Raw genomic sequence first — 22,217 nt, 5'->3', positions numbered from 1 at the left:
CCCTTCTTGGGTGCAGGGAAGGATATCAGTAATTGAGAGGATTTATTAAAAGTCTTTCTTCTTTGTAAATAAAACTACAAGGAATGTTTGATGTCCAAAGAATAGAGAGCTCTCTCCGCCGCTAAGGACGGATTGGGAAAAAACGTAGGGAAGATTATGGGGTCATTGAAATAATAAGTAGAAGGCACTTTAGGTATGAAGGAAGGATTAGTATGTAGTATAACCCTGTTTGCCAGAAACTGCAGATATGGCTCTTTCACAGTGAATGCTTGGATTTCGCTGATAACTCTAGCTGCCGTAATGGCTAAGAGAAAAGCCACCTTCCAAGAAAGAAATTTTAAGTCACAGTTGTGCACTGGTTCAAACAGAGATCGCATCAACTGCGATAGAGCTGTGTTTAGTTGCCACAAAACTGGTGGAGTTTCAACCGGTGGATAGGTCCTAAAGAGGCCCTTCATAAATTCTTTAATGAGTTTTTGGGACCACAACGAAGATTGATCCAGATGTCTCCTATATCTTGAAATTGAAGCAAGGAGGACTTTTATGGAAGAATGCGAGAGCCCCGCTTTGGCTAGGAGCAAGAGATAGGGCAGTACTTGCTCCAGAGAAGTCGAAAGTAGATGCAACGAATGAGCAATAACCATGCACCAAATCTCTTCCCTTTTGCAGAGTAGCACATGAGCGTGGAAGGAGCTCGAAAGGTTTGCAATATTGCCTTGCAGTCTTCGGGTATAATAATATTAATAATAATAATACAGAAGCTTATAAAGCGCGCCAGCTACCCTAAGCAGGGGTGTCATGGCACTAGAACATCAGGTAACCATAACGTCAGCGAGGGTAGAGAGCAACCATGCTTTATTGATCTGTCCTAAAGAGCCACGACTTCAAAGCCTTGCGAAAACACGATTCTGAATTCGCCTGCCGTACATGACCTGGCAGGGCATTCCACAGTGCGGCCGTTCTGACCATGAATGTTCTGCCGCCCATGCGCGATTTCACAAAGCGTGAAGAGCGCAGCAATTTATGGGAATTAGATCGCAGCGCACGATTTTGCTTATAGAGACACAGTCTATCTTTCAAATATCTCGGGCATTTTCCGTGCAGAGCCCGATAGGCCAAAGTCATGGCCTTGAATATGATTCTTTTCTCCACTGGCAGCCAGTGGAGCTTCTGAAGGTGCGGAGAGACATGATGTCGAAATGGTATGCGACAAACCAGTCTCGCAGTCTCGCAGCCGCATTCTGTATCATCTGAAGGCGGTGAATGGCATATTTGGGAAGGCCAAGATACAGGCCATTGGCGTAGTCTAGTCTAGATGTAACTGTGGCATGAACTACTGATTTGCGGCAGTCTTCCAGTAAAAAGTGCAACTTTTTCCGTAGATTTTTTAATTTACTAAAACAGATTGCAGAGTCCTGCTGTATTTGGGCTAGGAAAGAAAGAGTCTGCCATCTCACCCCCAAATTTCGAATGCATTTGGCGGGGGAAGGTGGTGAGCCCATTTCTGACGGCCACCATTAATCTGCATCAGGGACTGAGCCCTGCCCGAAAAACAGAACTTCTGTCTTCCCAGCTTTAAGCTTTAATTTATTCGAATTCATCCATAAAGCTATGTTGTGCAAGCAACCTTTAAAATTCTTTAAAGCCTCTACTGTCTGCTCCTTAAATGAGAAAACCAGCTAGGTGTCGTCAGCGTAGGAAATCGCTTTCACTCCCCAGTTGGCAATCAGAGAGAATAACGGGGCTAGGTAGAGGTTAAAGAGTAGAGGGCTCAGGGCTGAGCCCTGAGGGACGCCGCACCAGAGCTGTTTTGGATTGGAGTCATATGGCTTAAGGGCAACCCTCTGAGATAGGATGTCAACCAGGTCAGAACCTTCCCCCCAAAGCCCACACCTTGTAGTCTCACACAAGGCTAGGGATGGTATCACTTCAGTCTCTAACGCCTTGGGTTTCAAAAAGGATTGGACTACTTTAAAAACCTCACTACAGGAATGGTCTGCGTTCTGACTGCGAGCAACGATATAGTCCCTCCTAGCTGTTTTTATATCTTTATGAAAATCTTTTAATGCTTTTTTATAAGATGCCTTGGCTAAGTCACTGTAACTCAATCTCCACGGTTGTTCCAATCTTTTGCACCTACTTTTTGTTTCTTTGAGGGTATTAGAAAACCAGGGAGCAGTGGGGCACAATCTAGTAGATTTCCCTACTCTGACCGGCGCAACTGAATCTACTGCAGTAGCAATCCATTGATGTATAGAGGCTGCGTCTGCATTGGGGTCAAAGGATAAGCAGGGATGAGTGTCCTGCAAAACAGTGCTTAATACTGCTTCGTTCAGGTTTTTCCAATTTCTCTTTTGAATAAAGCGAGTTCCCTTAGCTTGCCCCCGGTTGGGCAAAGTAATCACAAAAGGGATCAGATAATGATGTGACCAAATTAGAGGGGCCGTAGTCTCTATATCGATAGCAGAGAGGTTGGAGAAAACCAAATCTAAGGTGTGCCCCGCTATATGCGTCGGGGAGGACACCAGTTGTATGAGATTAGCACCTGCTAAGGACGAGATCAGTTGCGCTGCTTGTGAACAGTTTGAATCGTTCACATGTAGATTAAAATCTCCTAGAACCATAAAATTGGTATACATTACCGATTTTTGAACAATGAGACTGCATATATTCTGAAGAGCAATTGTTGCACAGTCGGGGGGCTATAGATGAGGTTGCCCGCAAGGGCGAATGAGGGGTTAAATTGTATAAAAAAATGAAGACCTTCAATGCCCTGCACAGACAGCAGGTCAGAGGACACCAGCTCCCACGAATCTCTAAGAATGATGGCCACCCCGCCCCCCCTTTTCCCGCATTCTCGATTGGCATGGAACATTTTGAAGCCAGGTGGTATAGCTAGTGTGATTGTTGTCACCGTATCCATGTTAAGCCAGGTTTCTGTAAGAAACATAATATCCCAGATACCATCAATTAAGATTGACCATACATCCGTTGCATGCTTGGCCAGAGATCTGCAATTAATTAGGCAAGCCTTAATTTTAACCTTGCACTTTTTCATCAAGCCCCAGGGCCGTATCTGTCTCGTATTGGGGGCCTTAACCCGATTCAAAATCAGGTTGCATGAACAGCAGCTATGTGGTAGTGGGTAAACAGCTAAGTCAATCTGGTGTGGTTTAGCGCAGATAGGGCCTCGGAGGCCCAACAGCTCGTCCCGCGACCAACAAAAGGGCTCACCGCTCCTACTGCCGGCAGTATTGCCGGCGCCGGTCGTGGTCCGGTCACAGATGGGCTTGCCTTTAGCACGCCCCAGGCGCGCCCGCTGCGCGCGTCCACTGCGCAGCCGGCAACCCATCTTTCTCAAATACCCAGTGGCAGGAAGTGAGGGAAGAAAGTGGGCGGAGTCGCGTCTGTCCCTCCATTCAATCGGCACTGTTAGCCGTGACGGACCGGGGACCGCCATAAACAGACAGTAACCCGCACTATCCCCCAAGTAAGCAGTCTATACAAAATACAAGATTTATCCAAGTTTAAAACAGAAGTTAAAAAGCAGACGGTGCAAAAATAAAGCGAGCAGCTTGAATTTTTGTTTATGAACGAGGGTGACAAATGCAAAAAGAAATGTTGATGGACAGAATGCAGAACAATGTCATACATTCACCCCAGTACAGAGATCTGGGCCTATATCCATCGTTTTTTTGCTCACCATGCCATTCCAGTTTTGACCCAGCCATATGCAAATCAGTCTTGACCCTGTGCCCCATGGGAACAGTCCAGCCCGAACTGGAAGGCCAGGTCCTCCCTGAACTGGAAACAAGCTTCCTAGGACCAGTTTCGGGGTTTCACCCCTCTTCAGCCAGGATAGCTTGATTCCAGTGGCATGGAGAGCACGGGACTCACTTCTGAGCATACTCGTCCCACTCGGGGTGACAAATGCAAAAAGAACTGTTGATGGACAGAATGCAGAACAATGTCATACATTCACCCCAGTACAGAGATCTGGGCCTAAATCCATCGTTTGTGTGCTCACCATGCCATTCCAGTTTGGACCCAGCCATATGCAAATCAGTCTTGACCCTGTGCCCCATGGGAACAGTCCAGCCCGAACTGCCAGGCCAGGTCCTCCCTGAAGTGGAAACAAGCATCCTAGGACCGGTTTCGGGGTTTCACCCCTCTTCAGCCAGGATAGCTTGATTCCAGTGGCATGGAGAGCACGGGACTCACGTCTGAGCATACCCGTCCCACTCGGGGTGACAAATGCAAAAAGAACTGTTGATGGACAGAATGCAGAACAATGTCATACATTCACCCCAGTACAGAGATCTGGGCCTAAATCCATCGTTTTTTTGCTCACCATGCCATTCCAGTTTGGACCCAGCCATATGCAAATCAGTCTTGACCCTGTGCCCCATGTGAACAGTCCAGCCCGAACTGCTAGGCCAGGTCCTCCCTGAACTGGAAACAAGCATCCTAGGACCAGTTTCGGGGTTTCACCCCTCTTCAGCCAGGGTAGCTTGATTCCAGTGGCATGGAGAGCACCGGACTCACGTCTGAGCATACCCGTCCCACTCGGGGTGACCAGACGTGGGTCCCGTGCTCACTTCACCACTGGAGTCAAGCTATCCTGGCTGAAGAGGGGTGAAACCCCGAAACCGGTCCTAGGATGCTTGATTCCGGTCCAGGGAAGAAAGGGCTTGGCAGTTCGGGCTGGACTGTTCCCATGAGGCACAGGGTCAAGACTGATTTGCATATGGCCATGTCTGAACTGGGGTGGTGTGGTGAGCAAAATAACGATGGATTAAACCCAGATCTGTGACTGGGGGTGAATGTTTTGCCAATGTGCAACATTCCGTCCATCATCTTGTGTGTTTTTATGAACGAGGGTGGCCTCACCGCGTGCTGTTACCTGGGTATGCTTAAGTTCCCAAATTCAGCGAAGTGAGGAGCCAAGCCGTCAATTGAAGAGAGCTAATTTGAGGGTGGATCACTTGGGCCTTGTCCATGTAGAGAAGGTCCTCCCTTGGAAGAAAGAGAATCGGAGAGCACTCTGATAGGCGATGCATATTCGTGTACCAGAATTGCCTTGCCCATCCGGGGTAATGAGAATGAGCCGGCACGGCTCCCGCTTCATTTTTTGAAGGACTCGAGGAATAAGGGGAAATGGAGGGAAGGCGTAGGCAAATTTCCCTGTCCATGAGAACAGGAAAGCGTCACCCCACAACTCCTGCTGAGGGATTCTGCTTGCATAAATGGTGCACTTTTTGTTGAGGTACATGGTGAACAGATCTAATGTTGGGAAGCCCCAGGATTGGAAGACCACCTGCAACTGCTGGTCATTCAGCTCCCATTTGTGGCATTGTTTGGACACCCTGCTGAGAGAGTCGGCCCACTGGTTGTGGACTCCTGGCACGTGTTCCACTCATAAGGAGATGTGGTTGACAAGAAGCCACTCCGAAATCTGTTGAGCTTGGAGGGAAAGTGCTTGAGATCTTGTGCCGCCTTGATTCTGGAGATAGAACATGGTGGACAAGAACTGAAGATCTCCGGATCCGAGGCAAGAAAGCTTTTTAGGCCTAAGAACACCGTCCTGAGCTCTAGAAGATTTATGTGGCATTTCAATTCCTGTTTCAACCACTTGCCGTGAACTTGTAATTCCTGGAGGTGAGCCCCCATCCCTCCATAGATGAGTCCAAAGTCATCACAAACTGAGGAGCAGCGTGAATGAAGGATAGGCCTTTCGTAAAGGTTTTTCCCGATCTTCCACCAAGACATCGCAGTCTTCATGACACTCGAGATCTGAATAATGTCATTGAACGACCCTCTGGATCGAACCCATTGCCCATTCAGCTGATCCTGCAGCAGTCGCATGAGGAGGCAGCAATTGGGACCAGCTGGATGCATGGGGACATCATCTCCAGCATAGATTTGTATTTTTCCACAGAATCAGTCTTTTTTGATGAGAGAAGCCGTGTTATCTGTTGCAGACGTAAGACTTTTTCAGGAGTGGGAAAGGTAGGGAAACACCTGGTGACCTGAACACCTTAGAAAAGCCGCTATCGGGGCCATGCATTTGGTGGACACCCTGGGAGCCAATTTTAGACCAAAGGGAAGAACTCTGAATTGGTAATGGCACCCTGCTACCTCAAACCTGAGAAACTTTCGATGCTTGGGGTGAATGAGAATGTGGAAATAAGCATCGCGAATATCGAGGGAAGATAGATAATCCCCCTTTTCCATGGGAAGAAGGATTTCCTGTAGAGAGAGCATCCTAAAGGACTGATTTTTGATTAACTTGCTCAGCAATCAGAGGTCCATGATCTGCCTCCATTTTCCTGTTTTCATTTCAATAATGAAGAAATGGTAATGAAACCCCTGATTGCGCTGATTGAAGGGTACCTTCTATATGGCATGTTTGGAAAGGAGTGATTTTATTTCCTTCTTGAGATCTGGTAGATGACGAAGCGGTACCTTCCGAGGTGGGGTAATCGGAGGATTCTGAATGAATTCTAGGGTGTGACCATGCTGAAAGATATCCAACAACCATTTGTCTGATGAGATGGACGTCCAGTCCTGTAAGAATTTTGAAGAGGTTGAACCGAATTGCTTTGGGACTGCAGTGGCAGGGGCAGGGACCTGGAAAAACTAATTGTCTTCCGTTTGCATCTTGTGATCTTCCATAAGATTGCTGCCTCTTACGTCCTGTAGGCCGTGAATATGACTGCAGACTGTTGGACCTGAAGAATTGATTGTACGGTTGGTAAGAGTTCTGTGAATAATGCTGGAACCGCTGTTAGAATTTCAGTCTAGATGTATATTGCCCTCAAACTCTGCCTCAAAAGGACTGAAAGCGGCGTTGCTGAAGCATAACTAGAGATTTAGCTGTATCCATGTCTACTTTTATCAATTGCAGAGCTTCATCTATGTGCTTGCCGAACAAACACTCTCCATCGAAAGGCATATCTAAAACCTTAGCTTGTATCTCAGGATGGAAGGTGGTCGCCTTTAGCCAACCCTGACGTTGCAGCACCGCTGCCCCTGCCATTTGACGAAAGGCAGTAGAAGAAACATCCATAGCAATCTCTATAAGTTCAGCAGACGCTCTTTCCCCTTTGGATAATATCTTTTGCTTTCTTCCTCTTATCCTCTGGAAGATGTGCCAACAATGAGGAAATGTCCGACCACATCTGCCGGTCATATCTTCCCAAGATGGCCATGGCATTGGAAGCTCTAATTGAGGTAGCCCCCAGAGCGGAAAACCTCTTTCCAATGTTATCAAGACGGTGACCTTCCTTATCAGGGGGAGTGGAACACTGGGAGGCAGGATTTTTGGCCCTTCTCTGAGCAGCCTGCATAATTACAGAGTCCGGCCTAGGATGGCCAATTAAGTATGTGGGCGAGTTGTCAGGTGCCTTGTAATTTTTATCCAGTTTTGGTAATACCACTGAAATATAAGCTGGTGTCTTCATCGGCATAAGACTTTCCTGCCACAAATAATCCACTATGGGAATAGCTCTGATTGAGTGCTGAGTGCCTGGTTTGAAGTCATACAAAAACATTCAGTCTGTTTGTCGGCATAGGCACGCACGCTCCGTTAGGTCATGAAAACCACCTATGTCAGCAGGTGGAGAATCCCCAGGAGGTGGGAAAGGAGATGGTGGAATGGAAGCTATAGAATCCTACCATTCATCCTGCGTATCCACATCAGTATCGATTTCTCATTCCTCTACCTATTGTTGATCCACATCCTGAATATCCTCTGTGATGACAATTGGAGGAGGTATCAATTTTTCCCTGGTGGATTTGGGTGTACTTTGTCCTGCTAGATCAACAGGGGTCTGCTGAGGAGGTGAAGGACATTGAGGAGCATTCACCTCTCAAAAACACAGGTAATAATCATTGATCATAAGTCCATCACCAAGGAAACAGGAACATTCACAGATGGTGCCCTAAAATAATGAGGTTCTTCTTTGTCATCATAAGGATAACGTCTGAAAGGATTCAGGCTGCTGTGCAGAAGAACTATCTGCAAACGAATGATCCCCTGCTAAGTAAGAGGAAAGGTCATTGTCCTCAATGTCATTCATCATCAGAGTCCTGACATTTGACTTTTAACTGAGAAGGACTGAAAGTCCAATAGATGTAATGGAGAAATTTTAGAAAAATCCTGCAATTGTTTGGAATGCCGAAGGCTGATTCATCCTTCTGTCGATGACCCCGTCGACGGAACCATCGGTGTTGCCATTGTCGATACCACTATCGTCGGCGGAATCGTGGTGAGCGCTGTCGACGAGGTGGTGGTCGACGGAGATATCCTCATCGACAGTGAAATTCTCGTCGACGGTGAAGGTCTCGTCGACGATGACGCCGTTGTCAGAGTTAACTGCTGACCCGTAGATGTTTTGACCGTCGTCGTCGTTGTGGCCGTTGCCGAAGAGACCGCAGATGGTGTAGAAACCTCATCTGGTTTACCAGCGGCAATAGCTCTAAATGACAAAGCCGTCAATGGTCGCGATGACTGATCCCTCACAGGAGTCAAGGAAGCAGAAACCGGTGCTGAGGAAGGTTTTGCGGTCACTGCCTGAGATTTTTTCCAGCGTTTTTTCTCAGATTTCTCTTGTTCCTGGGACCTAGATCATTTTGGGTCCCCATGATGAGAAGATGACCTGCCTTCCTTTCTTTTCCTAGATGAAGACTGAGCTCTTTCCTCAGATTTAGAACCAGAGTCTGAAGCGGCCTCCTTCTTCTGTAGCCAAAGAAGCAGCCTACCCTCTCTGTCCTTAAGGGTTTTGGCTGAAAACATTTGTCAATATTTGCATTTCCTGCGTTTGTGGTCAGGGTAGAGGCAATAGAGACAACCTTTCTGGGGGTCCTCAGAAAACAGTCTACACTTCACACAAATCTTACAGGGCCTGAACAACCCTTTTTTATGCTCTGGCATTTTGAAGAAAAAAACACAAATTTAAGGTAACTTCTCTGTAGCTGGATGCTGGAGGTCAAACGATGAAGATTCAAATTGTCACGGAGCAGAGCTCAGAGAGACTCTCTAACACACTACGTGCGGTAAGCAATCTGAGGTGTGGTGACTCTGTGGAGAGGGTTACTCTAAGGTCTCTGCTGTGATTGGCTGGACTTTGGATGTTATCGAAGGAGGTTGAAAGGTTGAGGAATTGACTTTTCTTTTCTATGGCGGTCTATGGTAATGTATTCAGTACTGCTATTTCTACTGTTACCGTGGGACTCCCACCATGATGAAGGGGAAGATTCAAGCATGTGAATCTATAAAAGATATAATACTGGAGAAAGGGAGAATTCTGCTTTAATGAATCATTCATTCTGTGATTACGTCATGGAGCCTTATCTATATAGGATCACAAGAACTAATCCAAATCTCCTGATGAAATTCAGCCTAAATAATAGAAAATACACCAAAAACTCAGTGGAAAATGAGAAAGAGAATCTGAAGATTAAATTGCAGAATTCAATCCTCCTGCCCAGTAATTAATATTTCTGAAATCATTTAACTTATCCTACTCTATACTAAATTTGGGGAAACCATAATCAAGCTATGGGAAGCAATGAACAGGTGTCAGCATAATGGAGTAATTCGTAAAAGTACTCCAAGTCTAAAGATGTATATAGCATGAAGACACATGGTTAGAGGAATAGCAAAGAGGTCTGTACCCCATGGAATCCTAAAGGTCTCTGCCTCTATCTATTAATGCAACACCTATTAACACACACAGTATTCAAGGTAACCAACGTCATCATCTCTAGTACATTTCCATCTTCTTGGTAGAAATTGGCAACATTCAGCTCCTCTCCCACTCCTTCAAATGGGTATATTCAATCAACCTTGGGCATCCTTTTTCCGCCATGAGTACTTGTCTCCACATCTTCTTCTTGCCCAAGGTTTTCTCCCATACCTTACTATTGCTACAAATAAACAATGCCTTTTCACTAACTAATGAAGCATTGTATCTGCACCTGCAGAGGAGAGAACATGCAAGCAAAATAATTCTCAAGTGAAAGTTTAAACATCGAAACTCAGGAACATAAGGACTCTTGTTAGGCTAAGTTAGCACAGCAGTTAAAGTACACTTGACATTTGAATATAGGTGCACCCTCATTCATAATTAGTACATATAAATGAATGTTATGTGGAATAGAATCATAGTTGCATATAACTGTGTGTTACATCTTAAAACATTCATATAGATTTGAACAAGAACTACATGTTCAGAAGAAATCTTTAACATTAGTATGTACACATTAAATGATTATATTATTCTATCATGGAACATTTCAGAAATACATTTGAAGCGACATTGTTTATTAAAATGTTAGACCACGCGGAATATAAAAAGTGCCTATCTGCAAAATCATGTAAATTTGTGACATGTACAAGTTGAGCCAATTAAACTGGTCCACCGTCTTCTCCCAGCAGTCTCATACATTTGTAAGCCTTCAGAAGATGGACTTAATCAGGTAATAACCCTTGTGTTTTACTGCATCCACTTCCTTAGTCCACTTGCTTGCACTCCTCCCTTTGACCTCATCTTAATACAGTGTTGTGTAGCTTTGTTGCTAGTTTGTACCATATGTATCCCAATACAGTGAGAGAGTGACTGCAGCGAAATCAGCACTTAACATGGCTGGCGCTCCTTTGGAACGCACAATTAAAATGCATTTCCTTTATGCGTTCCAAAATAGCGCCATCCATCTTTTTTTGTATCACGCTTGCTATTTTACTTGTTCCGTGAGCTGTCAAGGATGACTTACAGTTATTCCTGCCTGGACTATGCACAGAGTAGGTTTTGTCGGTAAGAGCAAAGCTCGTCAGCACCCGTAGCTTCCATGCGCACCTACTACAGCTCAGGGACTGCGCAGAAACACAGCCAAGGCCTGGACCAACTCGGGAGGCAGCGCCCAAGGGGCACGTGGTGTATCATTCCCAACCACCGACAACAATTGCAACCATTGGTGGGCAACCTTGCTCAGCTGCACTCTGTGTACTGCTGGTCATTTGCTTGCTCTTCTGTGCATTACTGAAGCTTGCAAATATCTTTTCAACATTAACCCCTTTGCCGCGGCAGGAATTCCGCCGCGACGCTGGGGGGGTTTGGGGGCAGTTGCGGTGGTGCTGTGCTCGTGATGGAACCACTCCGTCACGAGTCACGGGTGAGCTGTGCTCATGACGGAGTGGTTCCGTCACGACTCCGCCCACTGCGCTAATCGCCCGCACAGGCGGGGAATTAGCGCCACGTGGGCGGAGCGGCCGCCAACGGCCGCAGCATGACGGAACCACTCCGTCATGAGCACACCGCACCCGTGGCTCATGACGGAGTGGTTCCGTCATGAGCACGGAAAGGGTTAAAAAGGCAAAGCGATTAGCATTGTCGGTGTTTTCTTCTAGATCCAGGGTGTCAGTCAACAGATTATAATATATACAAAGGTTTCCTTGCTAGCTGATGGAACCTTTATTTGTTTCTGGCTCGCAACGCTGTTGCAGGACATACACTGTTTTTCTGTGGATCCAGCGCATTGAATTGTGCTACTGATTGTTAGTGTCTCTGAACAGGGTTGGCTCCTCCACTGGGGCAGAGGAGCGTCACTCCACTGCTTTTTCGCAGTACGAGAAGCAGAAACATAAAATGGTAAAGCTACCATTTTATGTTTCTGCTTCTCGCACTGCGAGAAAGCAGTAGTATTTGGTTGCTGCTGCTCTACGTGCAGAACTGGGCAGGGAAGGAGTGGTGTGCCCACTCCTGAGTGAGCATGAGTGGTTTGGTCGGCGCTCTGGGGCTGGCCAAACCAGTCATGTGCACTTTTCCCTTTCACCATGCAGGCTGCAATGCAGCCTACATGAAGAAAATGGCCTCCCCATAGGCTCCTGGCTGGGCGGCATCCCCACCAATCACAATGCTGCCATTGCAGCGTAGTGATTGGCTAAGGGGAGGGGACGAAGGCTGCCTGATTTCTGTTCCTGCCAGAGGCAGGAGAGGAGAGCAGGAGCCTGATCCAGAGCTGTGAAAATGTGGGTCCCGGCCCGGCCGTTGGACAGGTAAGTTTTTTTTATTATACATTTTTTAATTTACCCCCTCCCCGCGATTAATGGCAGCCACGACTGTGTCTGAATATATGCAATGGTAAAGAGCACTGAAGCAGCGGGAGTGAGACACGTCATTGCAGGAAAAATATTGTTTATCAGTAGGATTCGAAAAGTGTGTGCTGTCCTGTGTCCCAGTATTTGTGGCTTTGCGATGGATGCAAAATCGGGAGACTTCTTTGTTTTTTCCTCCGCCTATAGCCTAATCTCACCATAGCTGCAACCATTTCAAGCATACTTGTCGGCTGCATTATTTTTTTCTTTGTCTTCCTCCCTTCACCTAATCTCCCCACCTTAGGGTACCACCAATAGCAACACAATATATTGCTTTCCTCAATAAATAAGTCCTACACTTTAATGGAGTTTCAATTACTTGTATTGCACAACTGCTGTCCAAGCTACAACTTACAACAAAAAGCAGCTTTGTATTAATCACAGAGGAGAAACCTATTGCATTCACCAATGCTTGTTATATTTATTGTTCCAAATTGACAGTGGTCACTTGGAGCTGTTAAAAAAAAGTTTAACTTAAAGACACGCAAAGTGGATTCAGAAACAGAGCACCTGACAACAAGTGGTAGAAGCCAGCCCTCCAAAAATGATTAATCAAAAAGCTGCTTAAGGACTGTGGGTCTCATTTACAAGCCCATTGCGCCGCCCGTGCATCACTTTTTTAGGCGCACTAGTGGCGCAGTGTGCCTGCCCCTATTTACAAGGCCATGCAAAGTCACCCTACATGTCTTTTCATGGCCTTGAAAATATGGGCCCCTTACACGCATAGCTCTGAATGACTGGAGCGTTCTATGGGTGTTGCTGAAGGTGTTCTCACACAACATCCATGGAACCTGACACATTGCCAGATTTACAAAGTGTTGTAATCCTGGGAATGCGTCAGAATCCTACGTCACCCCAGTTTTTGTGCAGGAAGGTGTCCCTTCCAGGACATAAACAATCATCCCTGCCATGCAGGCACCCTTGCACCATGGCCCAAAAGTGTTTGCATTGACTCACAGGTTCAGTTTGTGCACTGGTGCAGGGGAGAAGGACAGGTATGCGTCGGATCTTGTAGATATAGCGCATTCCTGCCCTTTTATTTTGATGCGTGGCTGCGCAGCAGGAAGTTTTGCTGCTCTGCCGTGCGTCAAAATATAGTAGATTAGGTCCTGTGTATTGATCAACAGAGGAGTACGTGAGCAGTACATTACGGTACATTTCAGGCCAAGGGAGTTAACGTGCCACTACACAAAAATAAGCAGAATTTATTTACCTCGTGGCCCATACACTGAGAGAAGAGAGTCATCTGTTAGAAAGTTTGGAGTAAAATGGATGTATTTTCCAGGTTCACCGCATCCTCCATACTGCAAGGTATATGGGTCATTACCATATTTCAGAAACGGATCAGCAACAATGGCATCTGCCTGATTTAAATAACAAGGTATTTCATTAAAGCTCATCCCAAAAGTGTTCAGGTGAACATATACCAAAACATGGAAAGCAGTATATTGTGAAGAAAATAATATTGAACCTTTACCTTATCGAATGATTCTGTCTTTGCTCTTAAGTAACTGGGATCTGTCCCCCATGGCAAAGGTATTAATATTTTTACACTCTTGAAATAGACTCTTCTTTGAGTTGCATTGAACAAGTAAGCAGAGGCTTCTGTCATCATATCCTATCATAAGCAAAGAAAAAAGAAAATGAATTAATATGAAACACTTTTGGTTATTTGAATTTACAGAGAAGTACTGAATGCGCAATAGAGAAACTGAAAGACTTTATGATCAGTGGCTGAAGAGAAAGGGAAACTTTCTGGTTTGAGATACAAGTAAATACATTCTTATCTCCATCAAGCCATTTTCATACTGTTGGGATGGAAAAGTCTCTGCGTGCCCCAGCTGCAACGACGTCTGGATCCCTGGTACTGATATTTGTTGTCATGGGCAAACACAGATCATGCATGTGTGGGATGATATAGGCCTTTCCCATGGATAGGGTTCTTTTTTTTTTTTAAATCTTTTTATTAACCATTGGGATCAACATTGCACAGCAAATCACAGTACCGCCACATTATTTTGCACATTATATTTGGGCTTACGGAGATACAAGTTTTACATCAATCTGTAACCTATGTCATTTCTAGATTGTTTCATCTTGAGCTGGTTGTTGTGGTGGGGCACAAATGTACCCCCGGTGTGCGTTCCAATCTGACCATATGCGGGACCATTTTTTTGGGCAACCCCTCGCTACGTAGACATATTTTTCCCTGTGCATGCACCAGTCCATATCCTTTTTCCATGCGGACACCTCTGGCGCTCGCTCCGCACCCCACCTCTGTGCTATGTTCCTTTTAGCTACCATGAACCCCACCGATGCATGAGTTGTTAAGATCCGTAGGTTCCCATACGTTGAGGATACATCTCTTGGCCTTCAGTGGAAGTGGGTTCGGCAATACCTCACCCATCACCTCATGAATCTTTTCCCAATATCTCTGTATGTAGGTGCATTCCCAGAGTATGTGGAGGAATGTGCCCTTACTCCCGCATCCCCTCCAGCACCGGTCTTCCACTGCTCTCCCCATCCGTACCAGGCTAGTTCCCGTGATATAGATTCGGTGTAGTATTTTAAGTTGCACCAGTCTTAGCCTGGCGGCTATCGCAACTTCACGTGGGGAGGCTATTGCACTTAACCAATCATCGTCATCTATGATTATCCCGTCTCCTTCCCACTTTTCCCGCAGTTTCAAGAGCGGATCTCCAGTATGGTTTACTAGTTTTTTGTAGGTGAGTGAAATGGCTTTCGATGGTAAATATCCATCGAGGAGTCTATCCTCAAGGGGAGAAGAGGCTGGGAGCACCTCTCCATTTCGCAAAACGGATTGCAGCGCGTGGCGTATCTGTAAATATCTAAAATATTCTGTGGGGGCAAGTTCGTATTCTTGCTGCAGGGCTGGGAATGATTTGATCTGGCCCTTTGTCAACAGGTCGCCTACTTTCGATATTCCTATTAGGTCCCATTTATCGAACCCTTTAGATGTCCATAGGCACCCCAGCTGGCCCGAGTCCCACAGAGGGGTAGCCAGAGTCAGCTTATGGTTCCATCCCACACTTCTGTTGGCAGCCTGCCAGACCACCACCAAGTGTTTAGTTGGCCCAGTGAGGCGGTCCCTTCCCCTGTCTGAATATAGAGCACGTTGGTAGTTCTGATCCATCACGTAGCCCGGATCATCCATCTATCTGTAGGTGCAATGGTTGATGGCTGCCAGGTGGGCCGCCCAGTAATATTTCCTAAGATCAGGGAGGGCGATGACCCCGTCGTACCATGGGAGGTTTAGTTTAGGGAGTGCTATCTGTGGCTTCCCGCTCCAGAGCAGGCGGCGCTGTAGACTTTCAATTTCTTTAAAATAGCTTGTAGGTACCAAGTCTAGCGAGTTTTGTAGGGCATAGAGGAACCGGGGCATGGACATCATTTTGAATAGCGATGCTCTTCCCAGCATTGAGAGTGGGAGCGTCAACCATCTCTCCGAGTCCCTCTTAAGTCTCTGTAGGGGAGGGAGTAAGTTCTTTTCGAATCTGGCAGCGGGATCAAGGGTAATGAACATACCCAGGTATCTGAAACCCTGTGGGGAGATCTGTATAGGACAGTTCCTGGGCAGGCCCGTAAGGGGTCCCTTAAGGACGTACAGCACTGATTTGGCCCAGTTAATGGTGTATCCTGTGTATCGTCCGAATATGGTGAAGATATCGAGCACTGCCGTGAGAGAGGCCTTAGGGGACGTTAAGAACAATAAAATGTCATCCGCATAGAGGGAGATGCGGTCCTCTAGCGCTTCGGCCCACTTGAAGCCACGGATCACCGGGTCTCTGCGTACCCAGGATGCCAGGGGTTCCAGGGCCAGAGCGAAAAGGAGGGGGAAGAGCGGACACCCCTGTCTGGTCCCTCTATTGAGTCCAAACACCTCCGACTTTTTGTTATTTACTACTATCTGGGCTAGAGGTTTCGTGTAGAGGAGTCTGACCCATTGAATGAAGTGGGGCCCAAAACCCATTTTCTCTAGGACAGCAAATAAGTATGTCCACTCCAACATATCAAATGCCATGGTCGCGTCTAATGACACTATTACCGCCTCTTCCTGTATGGTTGTCACTCTTCCAATCACCCCGTGTATCCTGCGAAGATTCAACACTGTATTACGCTTGGGCATGAAGCCAGATTGGTCAGGGTGCACCAAGTTATTAATGACTTTGATCAGCCTATTGACTAGGAGTTTAGCTAACATTTTGGGTTCGGCGTTAAGTAGGGAGATTGGTCTGTAGGAGGAACAGGTAGCAAGGGGTTTGCCTTCTTTGTGGATCATTACTAATGTAGCTATCCTCTGGTCACGAGGCAGCTCCCCGAGTTCTTTACTCTCCGCAAACATTTTACACAGGTGGGGGGCAAGGATGTCCGTTCCGATTTTGTATAATTCTATCGGGAGACCGTTAGGCCCTGGGGCCTTCCCTGACCGAAGCCCCTGAATCACCTGCGTCAGCTCAACTGTCGTGAATGCCCCTTCCGAAAAATCGAATTCTGCTGCTGAAAGTTTAGGTAGGGTGATGTCTCGTAGGAGATCCAGAGAGTCCTGTTGAGTGTATCGGGTCTGTGAGGAATAGACCTGTTCAAAGTGGGCCGCGAATGTATTAGCAATGTCTTGGGGGTCTGTGACTGTATGGCCAACTTCGTCAGTGAGTTCTGGCACAAGCCTGCTAGCTAGCTTTTGCCTGTCTAGCCAAGCAATCAACTTCCCAGCCTTATCCCCTTGATCATATATCCTTCCCAGAGTTTCCCGTCCCAGCGTTTTGGCTCTGTCTGTCGCCAGGGCCTTGTAACTGTCTTTTTTGAGGTGGAGGATTATAAGGAACAAGGAGACCCTAGGAGTCAGAAGGGACCAAGGGTGTATGCATTTTTATAAAGGAACAATGGTCCCATTCAAGTAGAGTAACTTAAGATGCCACAATTAGTACAATGAAAAATTGGGTTTTATGTTTGAAGACAGTGCAAAAATTACCAGTAAATTACATTAAATAGTGTGGAAAAAATATAAAACAGTGAGTGAGTTGGTGGCAGGGTAATAGGAAATCAGCCGATTTCCGGTACCCAGGCAAGTGATTTAAAAGGTGACTTTTTGGTGCACGAAGGTAGTTATTAACAAAAAGTCAGTAAGACATTTCATACTCCGACATTTCAATTTGCAATACAATGGAGTTTAGAAATGGTTGTCGACGACGTTTTGATCCCTTAGCGAGTAGTGGGATCTCTTCAGGACAGGAGAATGACAAATATTTGCCTGGGGGGAAGCCTAGTAGGGAGGGGGAGAAGAAAAACAGTATGCAGAGTTAGGAAGGGAGGTCATTAAGCCAGTTAAGGAAGGCGTAGGGAGAGTGGAAAAAGGAGCGAATAGTAATATACAAGGAGAGGAGTGCCACAGAGGTGGTGGAGAGAAACTAATTGTCAAGGGAAAAGAAACTTACAGTGCAGGGAGCGGGAAGAGGAGATGATCCACACTAGGTGGTGTGTGAAGCACAATCCCGTCTCATACAACAATTACGAACGCTGGTGTTGAAGGTGAGGACTCGTGGAATGTTCAGAAGTCCGTGGAGGCGGGAAAGTTAACCTGCAGGGGAACCGGAGGGTAACCAAGGAGGTAGGGAAGTGCGTGAGCGCAAGCTGCAAGGAGTACTGAGTCGGGCTAGGGCTTACCAGAATTACAGTGAGCCACACGGAGGATTAAAATGGCCCGTCAGATGCGAGTCCGCCCAATTCCTGGAAATGTAAACGGTTATGAGGGAGCCGGAGCGTCCGTTTTGGTGGCGTTAGGAAACAATGAAGCCTGCGGGGAGGAAGGGGGGGATAATGAGCAGGGTGGGCGTGGGTGGGGGGATAAGGAACACAGGGGCGGGAAAATGAAAAAGGACTCACCGTGGGGCGGGAGCCCAGAAAATTACAACGAAGTAGTTGCGAGGTAGCCGATAGTTCCACGGCAGAAGCGTGTGGTAACGCGAATGACCTGCGGGGAGGAGGGAGGGAAAATGAGCACGGTGAGGGAATTATTTAAAAGGAACAAGGAAGGAGAAGAGCGGCGTGGACTAACCTGGGGAGCTTGCGAGGATCAGGGTAGGCGTGAAGGCTCAGGCTGTGTGAACGGGTGGAGAGCCTCAATGGGAAAGAGGTGAAAATAGAAATAGAAACGCCCAGTAATCGAAAGAGAAGACAGCTCGAGTGGGCCATGATGGCAGCCATGATGGAATGGTCATATCCGCCCATGGATAGATGTAAATGGGGACACAGGAGAGTAAGGGAAGGTGAAAGGAAGGTAAAGATGCTGAAAAAATGGCGGCTCGGGATGAGGGTCGAGGACCAGTATAGAAGAGGAAGAGAAAGGGGAATTGTTAGTAAAGAGAGGGGGATAATTTCAATAAATTAGTTGTGAAATAATTAGTAATTGGGAAGGGTGGGAAGAGGGGTACAAAGGCATGGAGACAACGGGGGCATGCTCAGTTGTTGGTACATAAAAAATTACAGAAAACATTTCAACCAAATTACCCAGGGCTGAATATAAAATTTGAGGATATTAAGGGTTAGGGTAGATTAGACCAGTCCTCAAGTCGGTTCAGTCCTGAGTGATGGCTATCACAGCGAATTATCCATTTGAGTTCCTCTTTGTTGAGGACAGATGCAATGTTCATGTTCCTTGTGGACTGTGTGATAACGCTGATCACCTGCCATGTCATGTCGTCCTCGGTATGGTTGAGTTGTGTGAAATGTTCAACAAGAGGAGCGTTAGCCGTCTTGCAGCGGATTCTGCTTCTATGTTGACAAATGCGAATCCTGATTTTCTGCGTAGTTTGCCCCACATAGATCAAATTACAGGGACATGTTATGGCATATATAACATTATTAGTGTTACAATTAGAAAAATTATTCAAGGTGATGTTAATGTTACCATGCACGAAGGTTTTGGTGTCCAATGTGAGGCAGCAGACGCTACAGCTGGTACATTTGAAATGGCCCACCAGTCGTGGTAGATTACAGAAGGTTCTAAGGGTAGGATCCCTTTTGGGTTCTGGGAGTGCGGCCCTGACTAGATGGTCCTTAATGCTTTTGTTCTTTTTGAATGCAAAGAGGGGGCATTCTATATGGAGGTTGCCAGCATTAAGTGTTGGCCAGTGTCTCTTGATACATTTTTTCACTACGCTAGAGATGGGTGTGAAAGTGGTGACACAAACAAGTTTGTCGTTCTGTTTCTTATCCTGCTTCTTCAAACAAGACTATTTTTCTGAAGCTAACCTACTACTCAAAAAATTGACTGACAGAGGTTACCCACGAAAATTAGTCAAGAGATCGCTCAAGAGAGCCTGGTACTGCCCGAGGGAAACTCTACTCACCCCCAAGGATAAGAAACAGAACGACAAACTTGTTTGTGTCACCACTTTCACACCCATCTCTAGCGTAGTGAAAAAATGTATCAAGAGACACTGGCCAACACTTAATGCTGGCAACCTCCATATAGAATGCCCCCTCTTTGCATTCAAAAAGAACAAAAGCATTAAGGACCATCTAGTCAGGGCCGCACTCCCAGAACCCAAAAGGGATCCTACCCTTAGAACCTTCTGTAATCTACCACGACTGGTGGGCCATTTCAAATGTACCAGCTGTAGCGTCTGCTGCCTCACATTGGACACCAAAACCTTCGTGCATGGTGACATTAACATCACCTTGAATAATTTTTCTAATTGTAACACTAATAATGTTATATATGCCATAACATGTCCCTGTAATTTGATCTATGTGGGGCAAACTACGCAGAAAATCAGGATTCGCATTTGTCAACATAGAAGCAGAATCCGCTGCAAGACGGCTAACGCTCCTCTTGTTGAACATTTCACACAACTCAACCATACCGAGGACGACATGACATGGCAGGTGATCAGCGTTATCACACAGTCCACAAGGAACATGAACATTGCATCTGTCCTCAACAAAGAGGAACTCAAATGGATAATTCGCTGTGATAGCCATCACTCAGGACTGAACCGACTTGAGGACTGGTCTAATCTACTCTAACCCTTAATATCCTCAAATTTTATATTCCGCCCTGGGTAATTTGGTTGAAATGTTTTCTGTAATTTTTTATGTACCAACAACTGAGCATGTCCCCGTTGTCTCCATGCCTTTGTACCCCTCTTCCCACCGTTCCCAATTACTAATTATTTCACAACTAATTTATTGAAATTATCCCCCTCTCTATACTAACAATTCCCCTTTCTCTTCCTCTTCTATACTGGTCCTCGACCCTCATCCCGAGCCGCCATTTTTTCGGCATCTTTACCTTCCTTTCACCTTCCCTTACTCGAGCTGTCTTCTCTTTCGATTACTGGGCGTTTCTATTTCTATTTTCACCTCTTTCCCATTGAGGCTCTCCACCCGTTCACACAGCCTGAGCCTTCACGCTTACCCGGATCCTCGCAAGCTCCCCAGGTTAGTCCACGCCGCTCTTCTCCTTCCTTGTTCCTTTTAAATAATTCCCTCACCGTGCTCATTTTCCCTCCCTCCTCCCCGCAGGTCATTCGCGTTACCACACGCTTCTGCCGTGGAACTATCGGCTACCTCGCAACTACTTCGTTGTAATTTTCTGGGCTCCCGCCCCACGGTGAGTCCTTTTTCATTTTCCCGCCCCTGTGTTACTTATCCCCCCACCCACGCCCATCTTGCTCATTATCCCCCCCTTCCTCCCCGCAGGCTTCATTGTTTCCTAACACCACCAAAACGGACGCTCCGGCTACCTCGTAACCGTTTACATTTCCAGGAATTGGGTGGACTCGCATCTGACGGGCCATTTTAATCCTCCGTGTGGCTCACTGTAATTCTGGTAAGCCCTAGCCCGACTCAGTACTCCTTGCAGCTTGCGCTCACGCACTTCCCTACCTCCTCGGTTACCCTCCGGTTCCCCTGCAGGTTAACTTTCCCGCCTCCACGGACTTCTGAACATTCCACGAGTCCTCACCTTCAACACCAGCGTTCGTAATTGTTGTATGAGACGGAATTGTGCTTCACACACCACCTAGTGTGGATCATCTCCTCTTCCCGCTCCCTGCACTGTAAGTTTCTTTTCCCTTGACAATTAGTTTCTCTCCACCACCTCTGTGGCACTCCTCTCCTTGTATATTACTATTCGCTCCTTTTTCCACTCTCCCTACGCCTTCCTTAACTGGCTTAATGACCTCCCTTCCTAACTCTGCATACTGTTTTTCTTCTCCCCCTCCCTACTAGGCTTCCCCCCAGGCAAATATTTGTCATTCTCCTGTCCTGAAGAGATCCCACTACTCGCTAAGGGATCGAAACGTCGTCGACAACCATTTCTAAACTCCATTGTATTGCAAATTGAAATGTCGGAGTATGAAATGTCTTACTGACTTTTTGTTAATAACTACCTTCGTGCACCAAAAAGTCACCTTTTAAATCACTTGCCTGGGTACCGGAAATCGGCTGATTTCCTATTACCCTGCCACCAACTCACTCACTGTTTTATATTTTTTCCACACTATTTAATGTAATTTACTGGTAATTTTTGCACTGTCTTCAAACATAAAACCCAATTTTTCATTGTACTAATTGTGGCATCTTAAGTTACTCTACTTGAATGGGACCATTGTTCCTTTATAAAAAATTTTTGAGGTGGAGGGCATGTAGGAAATCTGCGTTAGATCCTTCTGCGAGTTCTTCCTCTAGTCGGAGAATCTCCGCCTCTAGTTCTTCCACCTCCTTGACCTTTTCCTTCCTCACCCCCGCTATCTGGGAAAGGGCCTGGCGCCTGACCACTGTCTTAAACGCTTCCCATAGTGTGTGTTGAGAGCTCACCGAGCCCGAGTTTTCTAAAAAATATAATTTGATTGCAGAGTGTAGTGCCCCCCTTACCACTGGGTTCCGGAGGTGCCATGGGTTAATGGGACAAATCCTCCCCACCCTCCGATCCCCAACCACGATGTGTGTCCACAGGGGGGAATAATCGGAGATGCCCCTAGCCATGTGTCTGATCTCTCGTATATGTGCCAGGTGGTCTGAGGGGGCCAACAAGTAA

The 22,217-nt window shown here is 46.5% G+C and overlaps 1 protein-coding gene across 2 annotated transcripts in view; it reads right to left on the bottom strand.

Annotated features, from left to right (window-relative positions):
• Positions 1-22,217, bottom strand: part of LOC146834646 (calcium-activated chloride channel regulator 1-like) — a 1,200,823-nt gene that overhangs the window by 1,038,641 nt on the left and 139,965 nt on the right. For both annotated transcript variants that reach the window (XM_085602117.1, XM_085602118.1), the window contains exons 2-3: positions 13,635-13,775; positions 13,371-13,521 (exon numbers count right to left, since the gene is read on the bottom strand). In XM_085602117.1, the coding sequence (XP_085458243.1) occupies positions 13,371-13,521; positions 13,635-13,775 (292 nt within the window). The remainder of the gene's footprint in view (positions 1-13,370; positions 13,522-13,634; positions 13,776-22,217) is intronic.

Source organism: Triturus cristatus, chromosome 4_2 (assembly GCF_964204655.1).
Source record: "Triturus cristatus chromosome 4_2, aTriCri1.1, whole genome shotgun sequence".
In the NCBI taxonomy this organism is placed as follows: domain Eukaryota; kingdom Metazoa; phylum Chordata; class Amphibia; order Caudata; family Salamandridae; genus Triturus; species Triturus cristatus.
Note: the sequence above shows the minus strand (reverse complement) of the source record. Positions and strands in the feature narration are given on the sequence as shown.